The sequence below is a fragment of the Arvicola amphibius genome, chromosome 1 (assembly GCF_903992535.2).
Source record: "Arvicola amphibius chromosome 1, mArvAmp1.2, whole genome shotgun sequence".
Taxonomy (NCBI): Eukaryota; Metazoa; Chordata; class Mammalia; order Rodentia; family Cricetidae; genus Arvicola; species Arvicola amphibius.
The window spans coordinates 185,143,120-185,164,679 of record NC_052047.1 but is presented as its reverse complement, the minus strand read 5'-3'; the positions used below and the strand labels follow the sequence as shown (position 1 = coordinate 185,164,679).

The window sequence follows — 21,560 nt, the reverse complement described above, 5'->3', positions numbered from 1 at the left end:
GATGACTCCATGGTCCAGAGAACTAGCTGCTCTTGCAGAGGACCCAGATTCAGTTCCCAGCACCTACATGGTGGCTCTGAACTATCTGTAACTTCAGTTCTAGAGGATCTAACACTATTTCCTGGCCTCCATGGGTGTTGCACACACATACATGCAGACAAAACATGGGAGGGGGAAGACGACAGATAAGCAAAGTGGTTCTTTTGCGCTCTCTCTCTCTCTCTCTCTCTCTCTCTCTCTCTCTCTCTCTCTCTCTCTCTCCTTTTTTTTTTTTGGTTTTTTTTTTTTTTTTGAGACAGGGTTTTTCTGAATAGCACTGTCTTGAAACCCAACTCTGTAGATCAGGCTGGCCTCGAACTCACAGAGATCCACCTGCCTCTGTCTCCTGAGTCCTGGAATTAAAGGTATGTGCCACCACCACCTGGCTTAAATGATTCTTCTTAAATATTACTATAAAATATAAATTTTGCACATTAAAACATTATTTTTTCTTACTACAATTTCAATCTTTGATAAATTCATCATTTGATTTAATACTGAAATAGTGGGATTAGGGCTGGCGAGATGGCTCAGCAGGGAAGGGTGCTTCCCATGAAGCCTGACTTCTATCCCAGAGGGAAGGCGAGGACTGACTCTGGCAAGCTGTCCTCTGACCTCTACACATACACCCCACACACAAGTAAATGCAATTCAAAAGTTTTAAAGATCTAAATAAATAAATAAAAAATAGCAGGTGAACTTCTATTTGACCAGCAGCATTGTGATATAGTCGGCACACTGTTTGCTCCTGTCTACCAGAGCTTTCTTAACTTCAGCCTCAGACACAGAGGTGAGACCTAATGTGATTCTTCCTTATGATGGGACTCTTCATAAACCCTGATATTTATGTGCTAACTCAACTTTAACCTCATAGCTTGCATTTTTGTTCAAGTGTTAGGTTCATTTGGCTCTACTAGTGCCAGATCTCTTTAACATTGTCCCTTTTTATGTGGTTAAGGCAACTACTTCCAACCCTATGAATGAAAGCGGACAAACAGGGGAGAAAGGAATGAACTGTGAACACCTCAAACAAGAAAGGTTGCTTAAAAACTCAGTGTCACATTCTGACAGTTCAATATTTCATGACCAATACAAGGAACGCGCAACGACACTGCAACTTTAAATCTTTCCCTCTACGCCAGTCTCTTTCTCTCATTGTAATGCCAAAGGGAACAGCAATCAGAGTGGAGATGTTCAACGTGATAGAGGTCAGGACACCATCGGATCAACGTACCAGAAACACGACCTTGTTTATTTTTTTTCCACAGTATTATTGTTTACAGGGTGCTTTGCTCGTGTACCTTGTGGTTCTTAGCTAAAAGATGAAATTACAGCCCAGGATGAAGCGCTCAGGCACACATCCAATTTGTGTTTCCATCTCAGAAAACAAAAAGCTTCTAAGGCCCTCAGGCTGCCATTCAAACTTGGAGGCTGACATTTCTAACAGCATGAACCAGAGAATGGCAGAGAGAATGATCTAATGCATTTCTGACTTGTCAATCAAAGATCTCACCTCTGCTGTCTTGTAAACAGTTGGGGGCCATCTAACTACATTCATAAACCTAGGGAGAGCTTACTGCCAGCTGGGGTGCTGGAACCACCCGCTCTGGCTTCCACCACCAAAACCATGCTTCAGTTTTATAACCTCACTGCAAACAGTGCACAGGCACAGCTCCAGGACTACTGAACAGAACCAGAGGAGGGAGCACAAAAGAGATTTTGGTCAAATACTCTTTATTTTCAAGCTGTTAGAATCCTGTATCCATCTTATCCTCATTTTACTAATTTCTCTCAAAGGACTACACTATGCTACAGTTGATATGCTTAAAAAATTAACAACCTGCCACTTGAAAAAATCTAGGGGAAATACATTAATATTAAAGCAGAAATGTCCCTTATGTTTTACTATCAGCAAAGAAACTGATACAAAACAGTGACTAATACAATAGGTAGAAACTACATGAAGAGCCGCAGCGTCATTTTAATGAAGCTAATGAAGAATGTTCATTCAAATATAAAGCTTTTGATGCTTATAAATAGCTTTATATTTACAAGCTAGAAGTGGTGAGTAGGTTTACGTAAAACATGAAAATGAAAGGAGATTTACTATAACCCTTCATGATTTCTCTTATGTATGACTATATGGCCCAACACATGCAAAGAAGTTAGACCCAATCAGGCTAAGACTTTAACTTGCTACTTAAGGTTGATGTATGAAAAGGAGTTCTTGCTTTCTTCATGCAAATTTTACAGAGCACAGAAATGCAACTTAACTCATACCAAAAAACTGACACCAGCTTTTTGCTGTACATCTATGCACTTATGTGGAAGGTGACAGATAACCCAGCATGAAAAGATACACTGCAAAATTCTGCTGCCACATGCCAGTTCCAAATAACTATTTCAAAATATAACAAATCTAGTCTCCAGGGGACTGCATGTGAGAATGTAGAAAAGCTCAGATCTATTCAATACCATATTCAGAGAAAAACAAAGCCCATGTACACCAGCTCCTAATAGTAAAGAAGTACAGTTCTTAGGGTTCTTTGAAGCTACAGTCAAGTGTGTATGCTTTTGATTTGCTCACATGCTTCCTATTAGTTTTAAATAAAGCAGTCTTAAAACACCCAGGCTTAAACTGGGTGGTGGTGGCGCACACCAGCATTCAGGAGGCAGAGGCAGGCAGATCTCTGAGTTCAAGGCCAGTCTGGTCTACAGAGCGAATTCCAGGACAGCCAAGGCTACACAGAGGAACCCTGCCTTGAAAAACCAAACCAAACCAAACCAAACCAAACCAACCAAACCTGGCTTAAATATATGACAAAAAAAGAGTTTCCTGAATACTGCTTACCTCCCGAGATTCTTTCTCTTAACAGTCCACACATCAAGTCTAGAAGCTAACACAAAAAAGGAAAGCAAAACAATAAAACCCCACCACATAAAGCAGAACACCAGTGAAGGAGGTGTCAATGGCCGTGGCCATCACAGAAGGACCCCGAATGAACACATATGGAACTATGGCCTCTACCCAGCACAAACAAACATGGACATAACAAGAAATCTTAGAATATAAAGAAGTAACATGTACCCCTCTTCAGAGAGTATAGGAGATTCTAGTGCCCACAGCAAGAATCATCTCTTAGGCAGAGTGCCTCCAAAGGCTACCATCGCCTCCTCCCTTCAGTTTGGGTCCATTCCTGTGGTTTTCTTTCATTTCTGGCAGTACCTGACTTTACTATCTATCTGATGGACTTAAAGCAGTTGAAGGAAAATTCACTCTTATTCAATATATCTAAATTAAGAAATAAATACTTTGTGATGATTTTTATTTTTTATATACATTATAAAGAAAAAATGTCTCAAGAAAATCTGATTTGTCTCACAAGATGATGATTTTGGCATTCTAAACATTAGATAAAGTCATACATTACCCCATAAAAGAACATTAGCTACACCTGGACATGTTAAAATACTCAGCAACAGAGGAATGTGTTATTAACAAACTTGAAACAAAATAATTCGACAACCATGCAAGCTGCTGGAAAGATAACCAGTCCTAGAAGTCACTTCTTTAATATAGATTTTTCCCAAGATAACTGTAGCCAACTCAGGTCATTTCTACTTTTTACACTTGACAGTATACAAAGAAGATGAAAATACATACGCTTAATACTAGATTTCAATGTTACAGATAATATTTTAAACATAACCACTATATTTTTTTAATAATTTTGTGTTTCACACACACAAAAGCACACACACACGAACACACGCAGATCTATACACACACACACACACACACACAGAGTTAGAGTTGTCTGGTGTGTCAGTCTTTCTTCTTACCTCTCACAGAATCTGGAAGCACACTGGTGACCAGGAAGCTTCAGCCATGCCCCTGCCTCCAACCTCTCCACACTGCTTGAGTTACAACAGGCTACACACAGGCACACTTGGCTATTTTGTGGATGCTGGGATTTGAACCCAAGTCCCCATGCTTGCACACCAAGCACTCTTGCCCTCTAAGCCATCTCCCCAACCCCTCACTTTAAAGACATGCTATTCAGAAAAAATATATTTCCAACATTTCCCATGTATGCTTCAAAACTGAACTTAAGACTAAAAGGATCATGTCTAGTCACTATGATGATCTCAACCTTTCTCTAGCCCAGTGCTCAGTATATTCAGCATTTTGATTTTACTCCTTTCTTTTACAAAGGAGTAAATGGCAACGAAACAGTCAAATAACTGGCCAAATACACACTGCTCTGAAGATAAATATGTTGACATCATTGAAACTGAACTATTAGTTGGATGGCAGTGCCAATCTTTAATAGCTTGAAATGTGCATTCGTTCATGAGCAAGAGTCCAAATTCAGAATACAGAATCCAACTCAGAGGGGATCATCACAGTGAGTTGTAAGAAAGCCAAATATATAAAATTTGAGGACTTCCCATAAATCAGATCCAGCATGTTTTTCTTTTCTCTGTGCAAATGTGTGATGATTGGAATGACTGTTTAATTATCATGATTTCTTTCTGAATACAGAACATCTGTATGTATGTATGTTAAGGGACTACCAGCAATATAATGCTTCTTCTTTTCTCACCCTGTATTTGTTAATGGATAGCTTTCTTCAAATTATCTAAGTCTGTTTGTTCATTCATTAATTCAGCAAAAGTATGAAATATTACTTTTGACAATGGAAAAATAAGTGAACAAAACGTAGTCCAACCTTTAAAGAATTCAGTCTAAAGAAGATACAGACAAGCAGAGCAGAACAGTCATCCTGTGGCAACACAGCATCGCTGTGCATAATCTGGGCACAGTGTGCCTAGCGGAGGGAAAAGAGTAAGATCGCAGGGTTACCCCCCTCAACTTAAGCTCAGTCTCTTAAAGACCAAGAGTTATCTCGATAGGTAAACACACACAGGCAGAAGGGCAGGGTCCTAGGTGGAGCGATTAGATGACACAAGACAGAGATGCATCAGAGTTTGGTCAAATGCTGCTATTTTCAAAAAGTTGGAATCCTGTACTCATTTTGCATTGCAGGGAACTGTAAATGTTGCAACAACTGAGAATCATACGAAAGGAAAACAGTTGTGGGGTAGAAGCCAGGCTCAAACTTCATTCAACCTATAAACATGTAAGGAACCATCCACAAAATAAAGAGTGGTCAATATCAGCTGGTAAATGCAGCATGAGCAAGCACATAATTTATGTGAAATACTGAAGCACTAGCTAACATAATAAAATGATAATATCTGAGAGAACATCACTATTGGCTTCTTCCTGCTTCTTTGTATTTTCTACAGATAGTAATAAATGTTTGATTTATAATTAATACAAACAATAAGAACATTCAAAAACAAAACTATTATTTGTCTATACATGCCTATGCATACATGGATGCATAATTAAGTCACCCCAGACTGATGAAAACAGGTATGTAAATTAGCGATAATAATTAAAATTATAATATAGTATAATACAATAAAATTATATATTTACTATTTTTTTATAATTCTGTCATATAATACTGTATTATATAAAATATGATGTTATAAATTATTATTATTAAAAACCATTATTGGAAACAGGGTCTCATGCATCCTATGTAGCTAAGGATGACTTTAAACTTCTAGTCCTTCTGGAATCACAGACATGTGCCATCGCATCTGGTTTATGAAATGCTGGGGATCAAAAACAAAACCTCATGCATAATAGGAAAGCATTATACAAATTGAGCTACATCTCCAGCCCAATAATGATCACTTTCAAAGAGAAAGCCTGGGGCTGGAGAGATTGCTCAGTGGTTAAGAACAGAACCAGGCTCAGACTGCAGGTAATCCTGCACTAGGGCCCTAGTCCCTTTCCTACATGCCAACCTCTGGCCTTCCTTTCCTTCTGGTCTTATAAGCAGCTCTCTTTCTTCTTATATTAAAATTTTTGACTCCTGTGATATAATCAATCAACAGCTAACCTGCTTCAATATACTCTTTGGTTTTCCAATAAAATCTCTATTGAGGACTGGAGAGATGGCTTAGAAATTAGAAGCACTTAGCACTTACTGTTCTTGAAGAGGACCCGGGTTTGGTTTCCAGCACCCACATGGTGGCAGATCCAATGCCCTTTTCTGACCTCCATGGGACCAGGCACATACATATATGCAGGCAACACTCATACACACTTAAAAAAAAACTCTAAATAAGTGTTCTACTAATAAATTCCAAATGTAGTTACATATAGAGAATGTGTTAAGCTTTTAAAAATAACTGCTGACTTTTTAAATTAAAACTACAAAAAGCAGCCGGGCGGTGGTGGCGCACGCCTTTAATCCCAGCACTCGGGAGGCAGAGGCAGGCGGATCTCTGTGAGTTTGAGGCCAGCCTGGTCTACAAGAGCTAGGTCCAGGACAGGCTCTAAAAAAGCTGCAGAGAAACCCTGTCTCGAAAAACCAAAAAAAAAAAAAAAAAAAGAAGAAGAAAAAAGCCCACATTCACCCAATCAATGAGAAGCTCTCTATAAAGAATGTGTAGAGAAATTGTTGATTGTTTACGAGAAGGACCTGCCTAGAGTTAGAGCTAAGTGGTAAGGGCATCTGCTTGTTGTGCATAGGGCCCTACATTCTATATGTAGCACCATAAACAAAACAAGGTAATCATGGTCTAACTTCAGAGTTGGGGTAAGAAGGATCAGGTAACCTGTGTTGAGAATCTAAAACAAGTGGAAATCATTTAAACAGAGAGTTAGACTGAGGACAGGTAGGGCTCTGTACATTAACACCCCCCGCCACACACACACACACACACACACACACACACATACACACACGACACAGCTATTTTAGAGACTACAAGAGGAAACAGGAGAAACTTACTGAGAAAGGCCTAAGGAAGCTGCTGATCACCTAATCACTTAAGACTCGGCATCATGGACAAAGGTGCTAGAAGGATTTGAGCACAAATTTGACCTGTCTGGATGTGTGACACTGTGGCTATAGAAAGATTGTTTCAGTAACTTATCATTTTTGTTGCTTGGTTTTTATTTATTTATTTATTGTTTATCATGTATACATTATTCTGTCTGCGTGTATGCCTGCAGGCCAGAAGAGGGCACCAGACCCCATTACAGATGGTTGTGAGCCACCATGTGGTTGCTGGGAATTGAACTCAGGACCTTTGGAAGAGCAGGCAATGCTCTTAACCTCTGAGCCATCTCTCCAGCCCTTGTTGCTTGGTTTTTTGTTTGTTTTGAGGTAAGGTCTTATGTAGCCCATGCTGTCCTTGACCTATGCCAATCCTCATAGCTCTTATAGAATCAACCAGTTTGGGGAGATTATGCCTTTGAGATGATGTGGCCTACAGGGATGGGCTGGAGACTAAAAGCTAGCCATGCAGGTAGTAAGTGAATAAGTCACAATAAATATGACCATACACTGTGACTGGGAGACTGTAATACCATCCATGTTTCCACAAATAGTGATTAAAAATTCTACATTGCAATTCCTCCAAGATCCTTTCCTATATGTCTCTTCTGGGCTTTTGTTTGTTTGTTTTTTAATTAAGTACTATTTAAAAATTATTTATTTAGGGCTGGAAAGATGGTTCAGTGGTTAAGAGCATTGGGCTTCATTCCCAGCACCCACATGATGACCCACAACTATCTGTAACTCCTGTCCAAGGGGAACCAATAATCTCTTCTGGCCTCTACAAGCACTGTATGCATGTGGTACACAGACATACACCCATACACATAAAATAAAATAAATTATTTGTGAGTCTGTATTTGTGCATGTGCATATGCATGTGTGGGTGCGTGCGTGTGTACACATCCAAGGACTCGGGGAGTAAGTTCTCTTCTGCTACCTTGAAAGAGCCAAGAATTGAATTCAAGTTACTAATCCTTACCCACTGAACCATCTCTCTGGCCCTTGACTGTCTCTTTGGATAAGTTTAACCTGCATCCTTTTCCTGTTAATAAACTGCATCACTGTTTTCAGAAAGATACTTTCAAACAAACTATCAAACCTGAGAGTGACTGTGGAACCCCTAAATGCATCTAAAGCGAGGCCAATCTTGAAGAGCCTATTCCCTGAGACTTTGCAGGCTAGTCAAACTCATTGAAACCATCTAAAAACCAAAAGGATTAAGCAGGGCTTGGTGATACACACGTATAACTCCAGGGTTCAGAAGGCTGAGGCAGGATGCACTAGAGTTCCATGTCAACCTGGGCTATAAAACGATATTCTGTCTCAAACAAAACAATAACAAAACAAAACCAGAAAACTCAAAATCAGCAATAGGTTGGACTCAGATCCTCTTAGGTCAGTACTTTCCTCAGCAGGACACACCGTTAAAAGAAATGAACACAAAACAAACTTAATAAGACAATTCATTCTGAGATGAACTAACACTCTCAGATTATTATATATACTCTCTAACAAAGCAACAATGTATATGATGATGATGACGATGATGAAAAAAGCAACAACTATTACCATGTGTTCACTCATGTCCACAGTCACCACTTAACAGATTTTAAAAAAGAGCATCAGAGTAAAACAATTTATTCAAGATCATACTACTAGTGAGTGACTCTGGTTTGAATGAAAATTACCTCCACAGGCCCATAGGGAATGTGGCACTATAGGAGGTGTGGCTTTGTTAGAGGAAGTGTGTCACTGGGGGTGGGATTTGAGGTTCCAAATATTCAAGCCAGGCTCAGTGTCACTCTCACCCTGCTATCTGCTGACCCGGATGTAGAACACATCTGCCTGTGTGCCACCATGCTTCCCACCATGACAATAATAGACTAAATAACAGCCTCAATTAAATATTTTTCTTTATAAGAATTGCTGTGGTCAGAGCTGGAGAGATAAATCAGAGGTTAAGAGCATTGACTGCTCTTCCAAAGGTCCTGAGTTCAATTCCCAGCAACTACATGGTGGCTCACAACCATCTATAATGAGATCTGATGCCTTATTTTGGCGTGCAGGCAACCATACAGATAGAATATTATTCATAATAAATAACTATCATGACACCTAGTGCCCTCTTCTGCTGTGCAGGCAGAACACTGTGTACATATTAAACAAGTCTGTAAAAAACAAAAACAAAAACTGGGTCCTCTCTGAGAGTAGCAAGTGCTTTTTTTTTTTTTTTTTTTTTTTTTTGGTTTTTTGAGACAGGGTTTCTCTGCGGCTTTGGAGCCTGTCCTGGAGCTAGCTCTTGTAGACCAGGCTGGTCTCGAACTCACAGAGATAGCAAGTGCTTTTAATCTGAGTCATCTCTCCAGTCCCTAAAAACTTATTTAAAACAGGTTTTATGATGTGAGGTGGTAACCACTTATAATCCCATCACTTGGGAGGTGGGGGCAAAGTCAGAAATTCAAGGTCATCCCTTGGCTACTAGTAAGTTTGTGGCTAGCCCAGTCTACATGAGACCCTGTATCAAACAAAAAAAACAAAAACAACTAGGTAAATAGCTGGGCATGTGGCCCGCTCCTATAATTTCAGCTTTGAGGTAAGCCTGTTCTACAGAGCTTAGTCCTGTCACACAACACACACACACACACACACACACACACACACACACACACACACATTTAAAAAAAAACAACTTAGGGAGCTGGATAGATTAATGCTCTTTCCAGATGACCTGAGTTTGGGTCTCAGAACCCATGTCTGGTGGTTTACAATTGCCTGTCAGACACCACAGCTTCAGGAAATCCGACCCTCCCTTCTGACCTCCTTAGGCACTTGCATACACATAAATAAAACTAAAATATACCTTAAAAAAGGACTATTTTTAATATTATTATAAAATGTTAAACACAAATTCCAAGTACCTAAAGTGAATAGACAACACTTCTATTAAGAAAACAACCGTGCACGATACCCTAGTCCACAAGCTCTGAGCACCAGGTTCCTTCATTTTCCTCTCCAACGTTCCATTCTCTTTTTCTATAGCTTCTCTTACATTGTGGAACTGACCTCTTGACCTCTAAGAAAGACTGAGAGGAGCTAGAGCCCATCAATCATGTAAGACAACTGAACTGTCTCAAAATGAACAAAGTATCTATAGCTTTCCCACTCTGAAACTAGAAATCATCTTTAAGATACAAGTAACAAATAGTTATGATAAATTATACACACATGGATTGTAACATAGTAACTCAAGCATTCTCAACATAGCAGTTATCATATGAAAAACATAAAATGTGTGTGCATCTAATTTCAATCACCTAATCACATAATTTGACCTTATGAAGGTCCAGAGTAAACAGTACAATATGAATTGCTAGATTATTTTAAAAATTAGTATAATACTTCTTTAACATCTGAAACCCACCATCAAGCTGTGCTATGTCCATTTTGACAAGCCAATTATGATAAAGATGTTTTAAAAATAGATTAAGTTTGGGTCTACATTAGAAGTAAGTCATTAAAGAAATATTGAGTGATGTGAAATACGGGCTATAATGGAAAAGAGGTGGATGTAAGTAAAGCATTGGAAAGAAAGAAAGACATACTAATGAATTAGACACACATACCCCACCAACAACCCACAGAGACAGAGAAAGTACCTGGAAAGCTGTGAGTGCGCCAGTCCCTGGGTTATACAGGCATCGCAGCGAAGGCATGCTGTCCGCCAGGCTGGAGCAGCCCAGCCACAGAGACCTGGGCATAGAGCACTGCAGAGAGAGGACAACTATGAGATGGGACAGTATGGGACAGGATGGCAGATTACAGGACTTTTCAAGGGTTGGTTGAATGCAATAGTCAAGTTGTAGCTGGCTTTTATGATAGAAACACTGTGTAGCCTTAGCTGGCCTAGGGCTCGCTGTGTAGAAGCAGCACTCTGCCTGCCTCTGCTTCCCAAGTGTCACTACGCCCAGCTATGAAAGAAACATGTTCAAGAAACATAATATATAGTGGTTCTAACCCCAGATAAACTCAAAAGGAGCACTAGTAGCCAAAAGGCAAGAAAGAGAAAACAAGTTAGAGTTCCAAAAACCAAGTATGCCATAAAAGCTGTCCCTATTTTCTACGATTACACCCGAACTAGGAAACTTACTTCTTAAACAGAATTGACTAATCCATTTTCTTTTTTGACCTTACCCACCTTCTATAAATTCATCATAAATAATACAGACTAAGCAGAAAAAAAGAGAACTTTGTGGTAGCATTACAATATGAAGAATGGTAAAATAAAAAACAAAATACCACATGAAAACTTTTTTTTTCGAGACAGGGGAGAACTTTTACTGTATCCATAGGGCCCCAACAGCAGCTAACTCTGCATAGTTTGCATATGCTTTACGTAGCTGGTTAAGTCTGTTATTCATTAACCAAAATGCAGTTAACCATAGCAGCTGCCTCTTCATCTTTCCAGATGGATTAAAGGAGGCAGGGCAAGAAGCAGTTCAAACAGAAACAAAATAATGGGAAGAAGAGAAGGGACTCTAAAAGCTGAGATACTAAAACCTTCAAAAAGAAATTATGGGGGAGAATAGTGTATTCAGTAGGCAAAAAACTACCAGTTCTAATGACACTAAACATTGTTAGTATTATTGTGCTTTGTGGCTAGTTTGCAGGTATATGTTTGTGCGTGCGTGCATGCGTGCGTGCGTGTGTGTGTGTGTGTGTGTGTGTGTGTGTGTGTGTGTGTGTAGCAATCAGGGGTCAACCTCAGGTGTTGTTCCTCAGGAGTCATCCACCTTCTTCCCTGAGATGAAGTGTGTGTGTGTGTGTGTGTGTGTGTAGCAATCAGGGGTCAACCTCAGGTGTTGTTCCTCAGGAGTCATCCACCTTCTTCCCTGAGATGAAGTCTCTCACTACAACCTGGGACTTGCTGATTAGACTAGGCTGGCTGACCAGCAGGAGCAAGGGATCCTCCTGTCTCTCTCTGCCTTATAAGAGCACATGCTCAAGTTGTTTGATTTTTTTAACATGGATGCAAGAGCTGGAACTCAGGTCCTCACGTTTGCCTGGTGAGCACTTTACTGACTAAACCATCTCCCTGAGCTCTGTTTAGTTTTATAAGATACTATGTATGTCAGAATGGAGCCTACATCCTTCATGTTTCTCTAAAAGTACCCAGGGGTGAAGTTTTGTCCATTAGCATGAACACTATGATAGTACCCAACCACACTCAATGAAGATATATTTAAATAGAGAAGTCATTTATTCACAGCATGTGAGACAATGTTCTGGTTCTTTTACTTCTTTTTATTCGGGGGTGGGGTGGGGAGTTCGAGACAAGGTTTCTCTGTAGCTTTAGGGCCTGTCCTAGAGCTAGCACTTGTAGACCAGGCTGGCCTCAAACTCACAGAGATCTGCCTGCTTCTGCCTCCGAGTGCTGGGATCAAAGGCGTGCGCCACCACCGCCCGGCTGGTTCTTTTACTTCTTTAAATAATTAGCAGAAATTAGCAACAGGATGCAAGATACAGTATTCCCTACTCAAACTGCCTATATAATAACAGTTGCTAAGCTCCAAAAATGATCCAATCTAGACTCCTGCTTACAGGTCATTTTCCTCATTTTACAGTTCAGTACTTGTCTATTCATGCTCATGAATGTAGAAAATAGCACAGAAAGTAGAGACTAGAATCCATACCTACTGCTTCCTAGAACTCTCCTCCTGCCTTCATCATCCCTATTTCATAAAGTGGGGATGGAGAACTTCAAAGATCTGCTAAAAGCATCACTAGAAAACACAAGTCATGACTCTAGAGGGGTTCCCAGGTGTCCAGGAAGACGCGCCCAGCTAGTTCCTTGGGCAGCTGAGGAGAGGGTGCCAGAAATGTCCAGATCCTATTGCCATACTCATGAATATCTTGCATATCACCATAGAACCTTCACCTGGCGTTGGATGGAGAAAATGACAGAGCCCCACATAGGAGCACTGGACTGAGCTCCCAAGGTCCTGATGAGGAGCAAAAGGAGGGAGATCATGAGCAAGGAAGTCAGGACCGTGAGGAGTGCGTTCACCCATTGAGACGGTGGGACAGATCTAACGGGAGACCACCAAGTCCAGTTGGAATGGGACTGATGGAACAGGGGACCAAACCGGACTCTCTGAATGTGGCTGACGGTGGAGGAGGACTGAGAAACCAAGGACAATGGCGATGAGCATGAACTCTACAGCATGGACGGGCTCACTGTGAGCCTTGTCAGTTTGGTTGCTCACCTTCCTGGACTTAGGGGGAGCTGGGAGGACCTTGGACTTAACATAGTGAAGGGAACCCTGATGGCTCTTTGTCTTGGAGAGGGGTGGGGTGGGGGTATGGTTTGAAGGGAGGGGAGGGAAGAGGGAGGAGGAGGGGAGGAGATGGAAATTTTTAATTAAAAAAATGAGGGAAAAAAAAAGAAAACACAAGTCAAACGGTGACATTACCCTGAACTGCTACAGCAGCGAATTCTATTTACTCCAATTACTTACAATTTCTTTACCTCAAGCTACAACTTATTTTACAAACAGCAGCTAAATGAATAGTTGTCTGCAGTGATTTATTATGCACTTGACAATGGCTCCCTAGATTGGCTGTATGAAACCAAGCACATTATCAACCGGATCTGCTCTCACTGCCTTTATCTACTCACCTCTCTATCCTTTAGCCGGCTCTGCCACTTCAGCTAACTACTTTGATATTCTACTCAAATGCTTATCTGAGCCCTAACATATTTAAATTTGTAATTCCCGTGCTCTTTACTTCTGCCATCTACAGCTATTATTTAAGTCTGTGTCTCCCTGGCACTCTATTTACTAATGTCAATCCTGTCCAGATGATCCCGGCACTTGAAATACTCATTGGGAAGGGAGAACAAGGGGGGCAGTCAGGAGGATTTAAAGATTCTATCTCTTGAGAATCCCTGCCCTATACCGAGGAACCAAGAATGTTTTTCTTGGGCAGGAAAGATGGCTCAGCTGTTGAGAGTACTGGCTGCTCTTCCAGAAGACTGGGAGTACAATCCCCAGAACCCACATGACTGTAACTCCAGTCCCACAGAATCTGATGCCTTCTTCTGGCCTCTACAACCACTGCATACACAGGGTGCACAGACATGCATACAGGCAAAACATCCATAAGCACAAAATAAAAATAAAATCTCAAAGAAAATTTTAATTGAAAAAAAAAAGTATTGTTCACGGCCTTTCCTCCCAGTCAGCTTGTCTCACATACTGAGCCCCAAGCCAGCCAAGACTACATAGTGAGACCCTGTCTCAAACAAAACAAAACAAAAAACCAGAAACATGCTTCAATGAAATAATTTTCATAAGTTAGTTACATTAAATTTTTCTTAGGGCAAATGTTCTTACAATTTATTTGGTAAGTATTTGTTGAATGTTTTTCTTATGGACACCAGATACAACAATGGACAAAAGGAAAACTGCTTTTTGGTGCCACTTGCGATGGAGCCAGAACTTCATGCATAATGGACAAGCAATCGACCACTGAGTTATATTTCTAGCCTTTAAAAAAATTTCCTTTCTTATCTGGGTATGGTGGCTCACAACAATAATCCCAGATCTTGAGAGACCGAGGTAGGATGATTGCCTATAGTTCATGATCAGTTTAAGTTTACACAGTGAATACCATGATAGCCAAAGCTATTAGCAAACTGGTATCAAAAACCAAAAAAACCCTTTCCTTCATGGAACTTATAGTCTATCAACATTCCATCAGCATTAAATCCCTATACATTAAAATTTTCTAATGTAAGATGGGCAGTGGTGGCGCATGCCTTTAATCCCAGCACTCAGGAGGCAGAGATGGGCGGATCTGTGTGAGTTCAAGGCCAGGCAGGTGTATAGAGCGAGTTCTAAGACTAGCTCCATAGATACTGAGAAACCCTCTCGAATAACAAAAAAAAAAAAAAAAACCTAAAAAGAATCCTAATATAAAGAAACTTGCTGTTAAGATTTCCTAACTATTGTGCTTTTCTTTAGAGCTATGGCGCGTTTATGAAGTGTTTGGTTAAAGCTGATGAGTAAAAAGCAGTGCATTCTGAAGGAGATTTCAATGTGAGATATGAGAGGCAGAAAAGGTGAAAGGACATTAAAAAAAGAATGTGATGGAGGGAAACAGAGTAAGCCTGGAAGACAGCTATCAGGAGGCAGAACTCACACATGCTAAGCACAATGCACAGTAGGCACCACTGGGTCTAGAACGCAACCGAAACCCCTTCATCCACAGACCTGGGACTCTTCCTTCTCATTACAATGCACATATTTATTTGTATTTGTGAGAGTTTCATGGTGAAGTTTTGAAAGCATTTCTCCCAGGAATTATTTGTCTCCTGTTCTCCATGTGAATCCGCGCTAGCTTTATTAGCACCTGATGAACTGTTATCTGAGCTTCTTTCAATGTTGTTCATTCTAACTGTCCTCCTCATTCATCTATCCCAATCCTCCATCAAAACTCCTCTAACCACTAAAAATCTGAAAGGGGCTTACCCTATCTGCTTAAACTAAAATTTCAAAGTAAAATTATGATCAATAATGAGCCACATACACCCAGGGAAGCCACTATATATACCAGTGTGATTTCTAAAATAGTATTAACTTTCAAATACCACACAGAGGATACATTCTTGATTATTACAAGACAATTGGTATGGGTATGAAAACTGCACTTGAATATAGTCAGATTTGCACATTACCATAAGATTTTACATATTATGGCTCAATTTAAAAACCAATTTTCAAATTGGTTTGTATTGTAATAATTAATCTTATTCATACTGGTAAATGCTGCTTAAATCTTTGAGAAAAACAGATCATCACAAAATAAATGGAATAGGCTCTAACTTTGCCAGTTTCCTTTCTTTCTTCAGATTTAAGAACATTTTTTAAATGAAGGGAGAGAAAAGGCAAAGGAAACTTAGGCAATGAAAGTAGAAAACACTGTCATTTTGGCTGCTATGATCATATGCATTCTGTGCTTTTCAGGCCAATTTTATGGATCAATTTTAAACAAAGATATACATATTCTGTCCATTTAATAAATATTTCCTTTGATGGAACAGTCAGACCTGTGATCCCAACTACTAGAGACTAATGCTGGAAGATCACACATTCAAGACCTGCCTGATCTATGGAGTGAGTTTAAGGCTAGTCTGGGCAACTTGGCAATACTGTACTTAAAAGAAAAAAGGTTAAAAGGGGCTGGAGATACAGATCAGTGGTAGAGTGCTTCCCTAGTGTGTGTAGGTTCTATCCCCAGGACTGAAAAAAAATGTTTGAAAATCCAGGTATGATGGCACATGCCAGTAATCCCAATTCATGGAAAGCTAAAGCAAGAATATTGAGGTTGAAACCATACTGGGCTCTATAGCAAGGCCATGTCAGGCTAATAAATATTTAAGAAGCACATAGCTTTCTAACTAAGGTTTGGGCTGGCCTTGCCTTTTCTCTTTGCAAATTATATTTAAATTTCTAAACCCCCATCCTCTCAACTCCTTTGCAGGGGGAGCAAACCCAGGGCCATGCTAAGATAACACTTTGCCACTGAGTCATACACCAAACCCTTAATTTTTAAAATAAACCAAAAAGAAGTAGGGGGGGTGTCAATTCAGCAACTACAGCTATATTCCCACATCTAAATATTTAACTTTTACTAATCATTCATCTCAAGAACTAGAAAGTCAGGTAACAGACAACATCTTATTCTGTGTAAATACAGTTCTGCACAGCACACACTTGTTTCTGCAGCTCATTTTCTCTCTAATCTCACCCCAGATGACTCTCCTTGGCAAAACTGCAGAAAGCCAGACTGAGGAGATGGCTCAGCAAGTAAAAGTGCTTGATGAGCAAGCCTTAAAAGTCTTAAGATCTGAGTCCCATCCCCAGAGACCATGGCACATGCACACATGCACAAAACACAGTAAGTAAAAATAAAATTCAAAGTAAAAACATTCTTAAAAACTGTAGAAAGTTAAAGATTACAATACTTTGTTTAAACTGCTTAATTTCTCCAACTATGTAAGTTCATCAGCTTTTAAAACACATATATGGAGGTTGGAGAGATGCTTTAGTGGTTAAGAACACTTACTACTTTTGCAGAGGACCAAGGCTGGGTTCCCAGCACCATGGATAGTGGCTCTAACCTGCACTTAACTCTAGGTCCAGGGGACACAATACCCTCTTCTGGCCTCTGTTGACACGAGGCACACAAGTAGGCAAAATGCCCATACACTTAAAAATATATAATAACTTAAAAAATACTATGTATATAAATTATTTATATATATATATATACACACACACACACACACACACACGAGCTGGAGATGTGGCTCAGCATTTAGGAGTACTTGCTGCTCTTGCAGTAGACTGGAGTTTATTTCCCAGCACACACATTAGGCAGCTCATAATCATCAGCTCCAGAAGATCCAACTACCTCTTTTGGCCTTCACCCTAGTCATGCACCTCCAACAACACTCAAATGCACATACCCACACCCCTCCCACATATACATAATTTAAAATCTTTTTTAAAAATAAAAATAAAAAGGCTATGCAAAATAGAAGGGGTGCTAAACGAGTTTCTAGTAAATCCAAGATTAAGAGGGAAGACTGAAATGTTGCAACAAAAGGTGTATAGTGCTTCAAGAGCACAGCATCACATGCCTGTCATGTTCAAAGGTTCAAATCCTCCCTGAGAATCCTGAAAGCCTGCACTCCTCCCCCACACTTGACTGCCTAAAGTAATGCCACAGATACTCTTCACTGATGGAGGGCCCTCCAGGCAACGGGCTGGCCTCAGCATTTACTATATGAAAACTGAATGACAAAATCTCCTAAACTCAGGTCCCTGTTGGTTAACTTCTGGGAGTAATAGAAGCTATAATAATCAACAACAAAAAGATTGCTGCACTGAGAGTTTATGTATCCTTAAGCCATGGCAAAAAATTCCCTTTCCACTACTTTATCGACTAAAAAAATTCAGGCCAAGAGAAAAGTAGTATTCCATATACCTTACAAGGCATTCAGACTCTTAACTTACCAAGTCAATGATCACCTTTTAAAAATTATGTTTATTTACTTATTTATTATGAGAGAGAAAGAGGAGGTGTACATGCCATGGTGCACATGTGGAGGGAACAGGACAACTTAGAGAGAAGCAAATCTTTCCTTCTACTAGGCGGTCTTGGATCAGGTTGTCAGGCTTCATAGAAGGGGTCTTTGCCTGCTGAACCATCTTGCTGGCCAATCCATCAATGATCACCTTTTAAGGAGTCCTATTTATTAATTCATTCCAAAAATGAAACTATCTCCCTGTACAATGAAAGATGATCAAATCAAATTAGCTTATAACACAAAGTTGTAGAAAAACTAAATAAGGGTTATAAAATTCGCAAAATGTGCCGGTCGCTGGTGGTGCATGCCTTTAATCCCAGCACCTGGGAGGCAGAGGCAGGCAGATCTCTGTGAGTTCAAGGCCAGCCTGGTCTACAAGAGCTAGTTCAAGGGCAGGCTCCAAAGCTACAGAGAAACCCTGTCTCAAAAAGAAAAGAAAAAAAAGAAACAAAATTAATTTGCAAAATCCATTATAATTAATAATAGGCTCCCAAAAATGCCAATTCAATTTCGAAATGTTCTGGGAAGACAGAATGAACTAAAGTCCATAACAACGGTAAATTCATCCACCAATCAAATATTTATTCCTCATGACCAGAGTGAACACAGCTGTATATAAAGAGAGATTTAAAGTTTATCAGATGGAAATTGCTTACTAAAAAATTTTGCTTCCTTTAATTATTTCATTTAAAGAGTTGTTAGTATTGTTATTTCTACAGAAAAGGGAACTCAGAGACATTACAGTGACTAAATGGTAATGGCAGAAATGAGGTCGAGGTTCAAACACCTACTCTCATGTAATTTATACTCCTCTGTGTTCATACATATGCACGCACACACACACATGCACACATGTGCAGTGTGAGCACAGTGCTGGGAACTGAAACCAGAGCCTTGAGTATGATAAGCAAACATTCTAAGCTACACCCTAATATATACTTTATTTTAGGAGATAAATTAACAGTCACCACAAGAAGGCATAAAAATAACACTGTGTTAGGCAATGGGTGCTATTAATGTTTTGCTTTTTTCAATATTTAGAAAAGTTCAGACATATGTGCTGGAGAGATGGCTCAGCAGTTAAGAGCACTGACTCCTCTTCCTGAGGACCCAGGTTCAATGCCCAGCACCCACATGGCAGCTCACAACTGTCTGTAACTCCAGTTTTAGGAAATCTGACATCTTCACACAGACATACATGCAGGCAAAATATGAATGCACAAGCCGGGCGGTGGTGGCGCACGCCTTTAATCCCAGCACTCGGGAGGCAGAGGCAGGAGGATCTCTGAGTTCGAGGCCAGCCTGATCTACAAGAGCTAGTTCCAAGACAGGCTCTAGAAACTACAGGGAAACCCTGTCTCAAAAAACCAAAAACAAAAAAAATGAATGCACAAGAAATAAAAAATCATTAAATTATTTTTAAAAAGTTCAAACACAGGCCTTAGTTCTATTGCAGCAATATCACTGTAAGTTAATCACGTATTTGCCGCCTCTCTTTGATTGCTTAGATTGTTCCTCGGTGATACGATTCACATCTTTAAAATTCCCAATATGCTCTCTGCCTCTTACTTGCAGTTCAAGATGTAAGCTTTCAGTTCTGCCCTAGTTGCCTGACCTTGCTGCCTATGCGTCATCATCATGGACCTAAATAAAATCTTGGTATTATTTTTTAATCTTGCCATGGTAAATGTTCAAAAAAAAAAGTGTCCTTAATCATTAGATAACAGGGCAAAGCACACACCAGAGAGAAGAAACCACTGCTCTAGCAAGTGGTTAAGAGGTTCTAAACTACAATATTCTATCTAGTAAACTGTACATAAAAATAGCCTTTTAATGCTGTAAGTCTGAGGTAAGTTAGTCTGGGATAAGGACTTGTTTCAAAAAGAAAGCAGGGGTGCTCACTTCGGCAGCACATATACTAAAATTGGAACGATACAGAGAAGATTAGCATGGCGCCTGCGCAAGGATGACATGCAAATGCATGGAGTGTTCCATATTTTTCACTCATCCATTGCTGGTGGGAATGCAAACTTCTGCAACCACTTTGGAAATCAGTGTGGCGGTTTCTCAGGAAACTGGGAGTCAACCTATCTCAGGACCCAGCAATTCCATTCCTGGGAATATACCTAAGAGATGCCCAATTATACTACAAAAGCATTTGCTAATCTATGTTCATAGCAGCACTATTTGTAATAGCCAGAACCTGGAAACAACCTAGGTGCCCCTCAATAGATGAATGAATAAGGAAGATGTGGCACATCTACAAATTAGAGTACTACTCAGCGGTAAAAAAGCAATGACATCTTGAATTTTGCATGCAAATGGATGGAAATAGAAAACATTTTACTGAGTGAGATAACCCAGACCCAAAGAGAGGAATATGGTATGTACTCACTCATAAGTGGATTCTAGCAATAAATAAAGGACATTGAGCCAAAAAAGAAAGAAAGAAAGAAAGAAAGAAAGAAAGAAAGAAAGAAAGAGAAAGAAAAGAAAGCAGGGGAGGCATTTTGAAAGTCACACATAGAATTGCATAATTTATTAAGACATAGGGAGCCAAAGATAGTTAAGGGATCCAGTACTTACAGACCCTAGAGAAGTAAGGCCCACTCATAAGACTTTTGTAACCACCAAACTAATGGTCATGAAAAGGTGGGGAAGAGAAGACTCAATGGCAAATTATAAAAAAGGAAGAGGGACAAATCAGAAATAACTCCAATATTTAAAACCTGAGTGACAGGCTAGAGAGATGGCTCAGAGATTAAGAACCATGGTGGTTATTCTTGGCTGTCAACTTGACTACACCTGGAATTAACTAAAACCCAGCTGACTACACACACCTGTGAGGGATGTTTTTTTCTTAATTAAATCATTTGAAGTGAGAAGACCCATTTCTAAAGTGGATCTTTTTTTTTAAAAAAAAAAAACTTATTTATTATGTGTACAGCATTCCTTCCATGCCAGGTCTCATTATAGATGGTTGTGAGCCACCATGTGGTTGCTGGGAATTGAACTCAGAACCTCTGGAAGAGCAGTCAGTGCTCTTAACCACTGAGCCATCTCTCCAGCCCTCTAACCTGGATCTTTGAGGTGGGAATCTGGAACACGCCTTCTGCTAGCAGCCTATGTAAAGGCCACGGAAGGAGGAAGATTGCTATTGCTCTCTTTGTCTGCTTGTTCTGGCTCTCAATTGCCCTAGCAAATTCATTCACTTACTGGCATTAAAGGCTACTTCTTTAGGATTCCAGTACACACTGAAGACAAGCTGAGTCATTCAGTCCCATGGACTTAACAACTACTGGATTCTTGGACCTTCCGTTGGTAGACAGCCATTGTTGGACTAGCTGAACCACAACTTGTAAGTCATTCTAGTAAGTCCCATATATATATATATATATATGTACACACATATGTATATATATACACACACACACATA

General features: G+C 39.9%; 1 protein-coding gene and 1 non-coding gene across 11 annotated transcripts in view; one reads left to right on the top strand and one right to left on the bottom strand.

The window, feature by feature from the left end:
• Btrc (beta-transducin repeat containing E3 ubiquitin protein ligase) overlaps positions 1 to 21,560 on the bottom strand; it is a 175,440-nt gene that overhangs the window by 92,831 nt on the left and 61,049 nt on the right. For 8 of the 10 annotated variants that reach the window (XM_038347901.1, XM_038347910.1, XM_038347927.1 and 5 more), the window contains one exon: positions 10,625 to 10,732. The exons of the other annotated variants lie outside the window; for them this stretch is intronic. In XM_038347901.1, the coding sequence (XP_038203829.1) occupies positions 10,625 to 10,732 (108 nt within the window). The remainder of the gene's footprint in view (positions 1 to 10,624; positions 10,733 to 21,560) is intronic. 10 annotated transcript variants of the gene reach the window in all.
• Positions 20,018 to 20,124, top strand: LOC119806003. Its single transcript, XR_005284060.1, has one exon. It is a non-coding gene; the product is annotated as a U6 spliceosomal RNA (small nuclear RNA).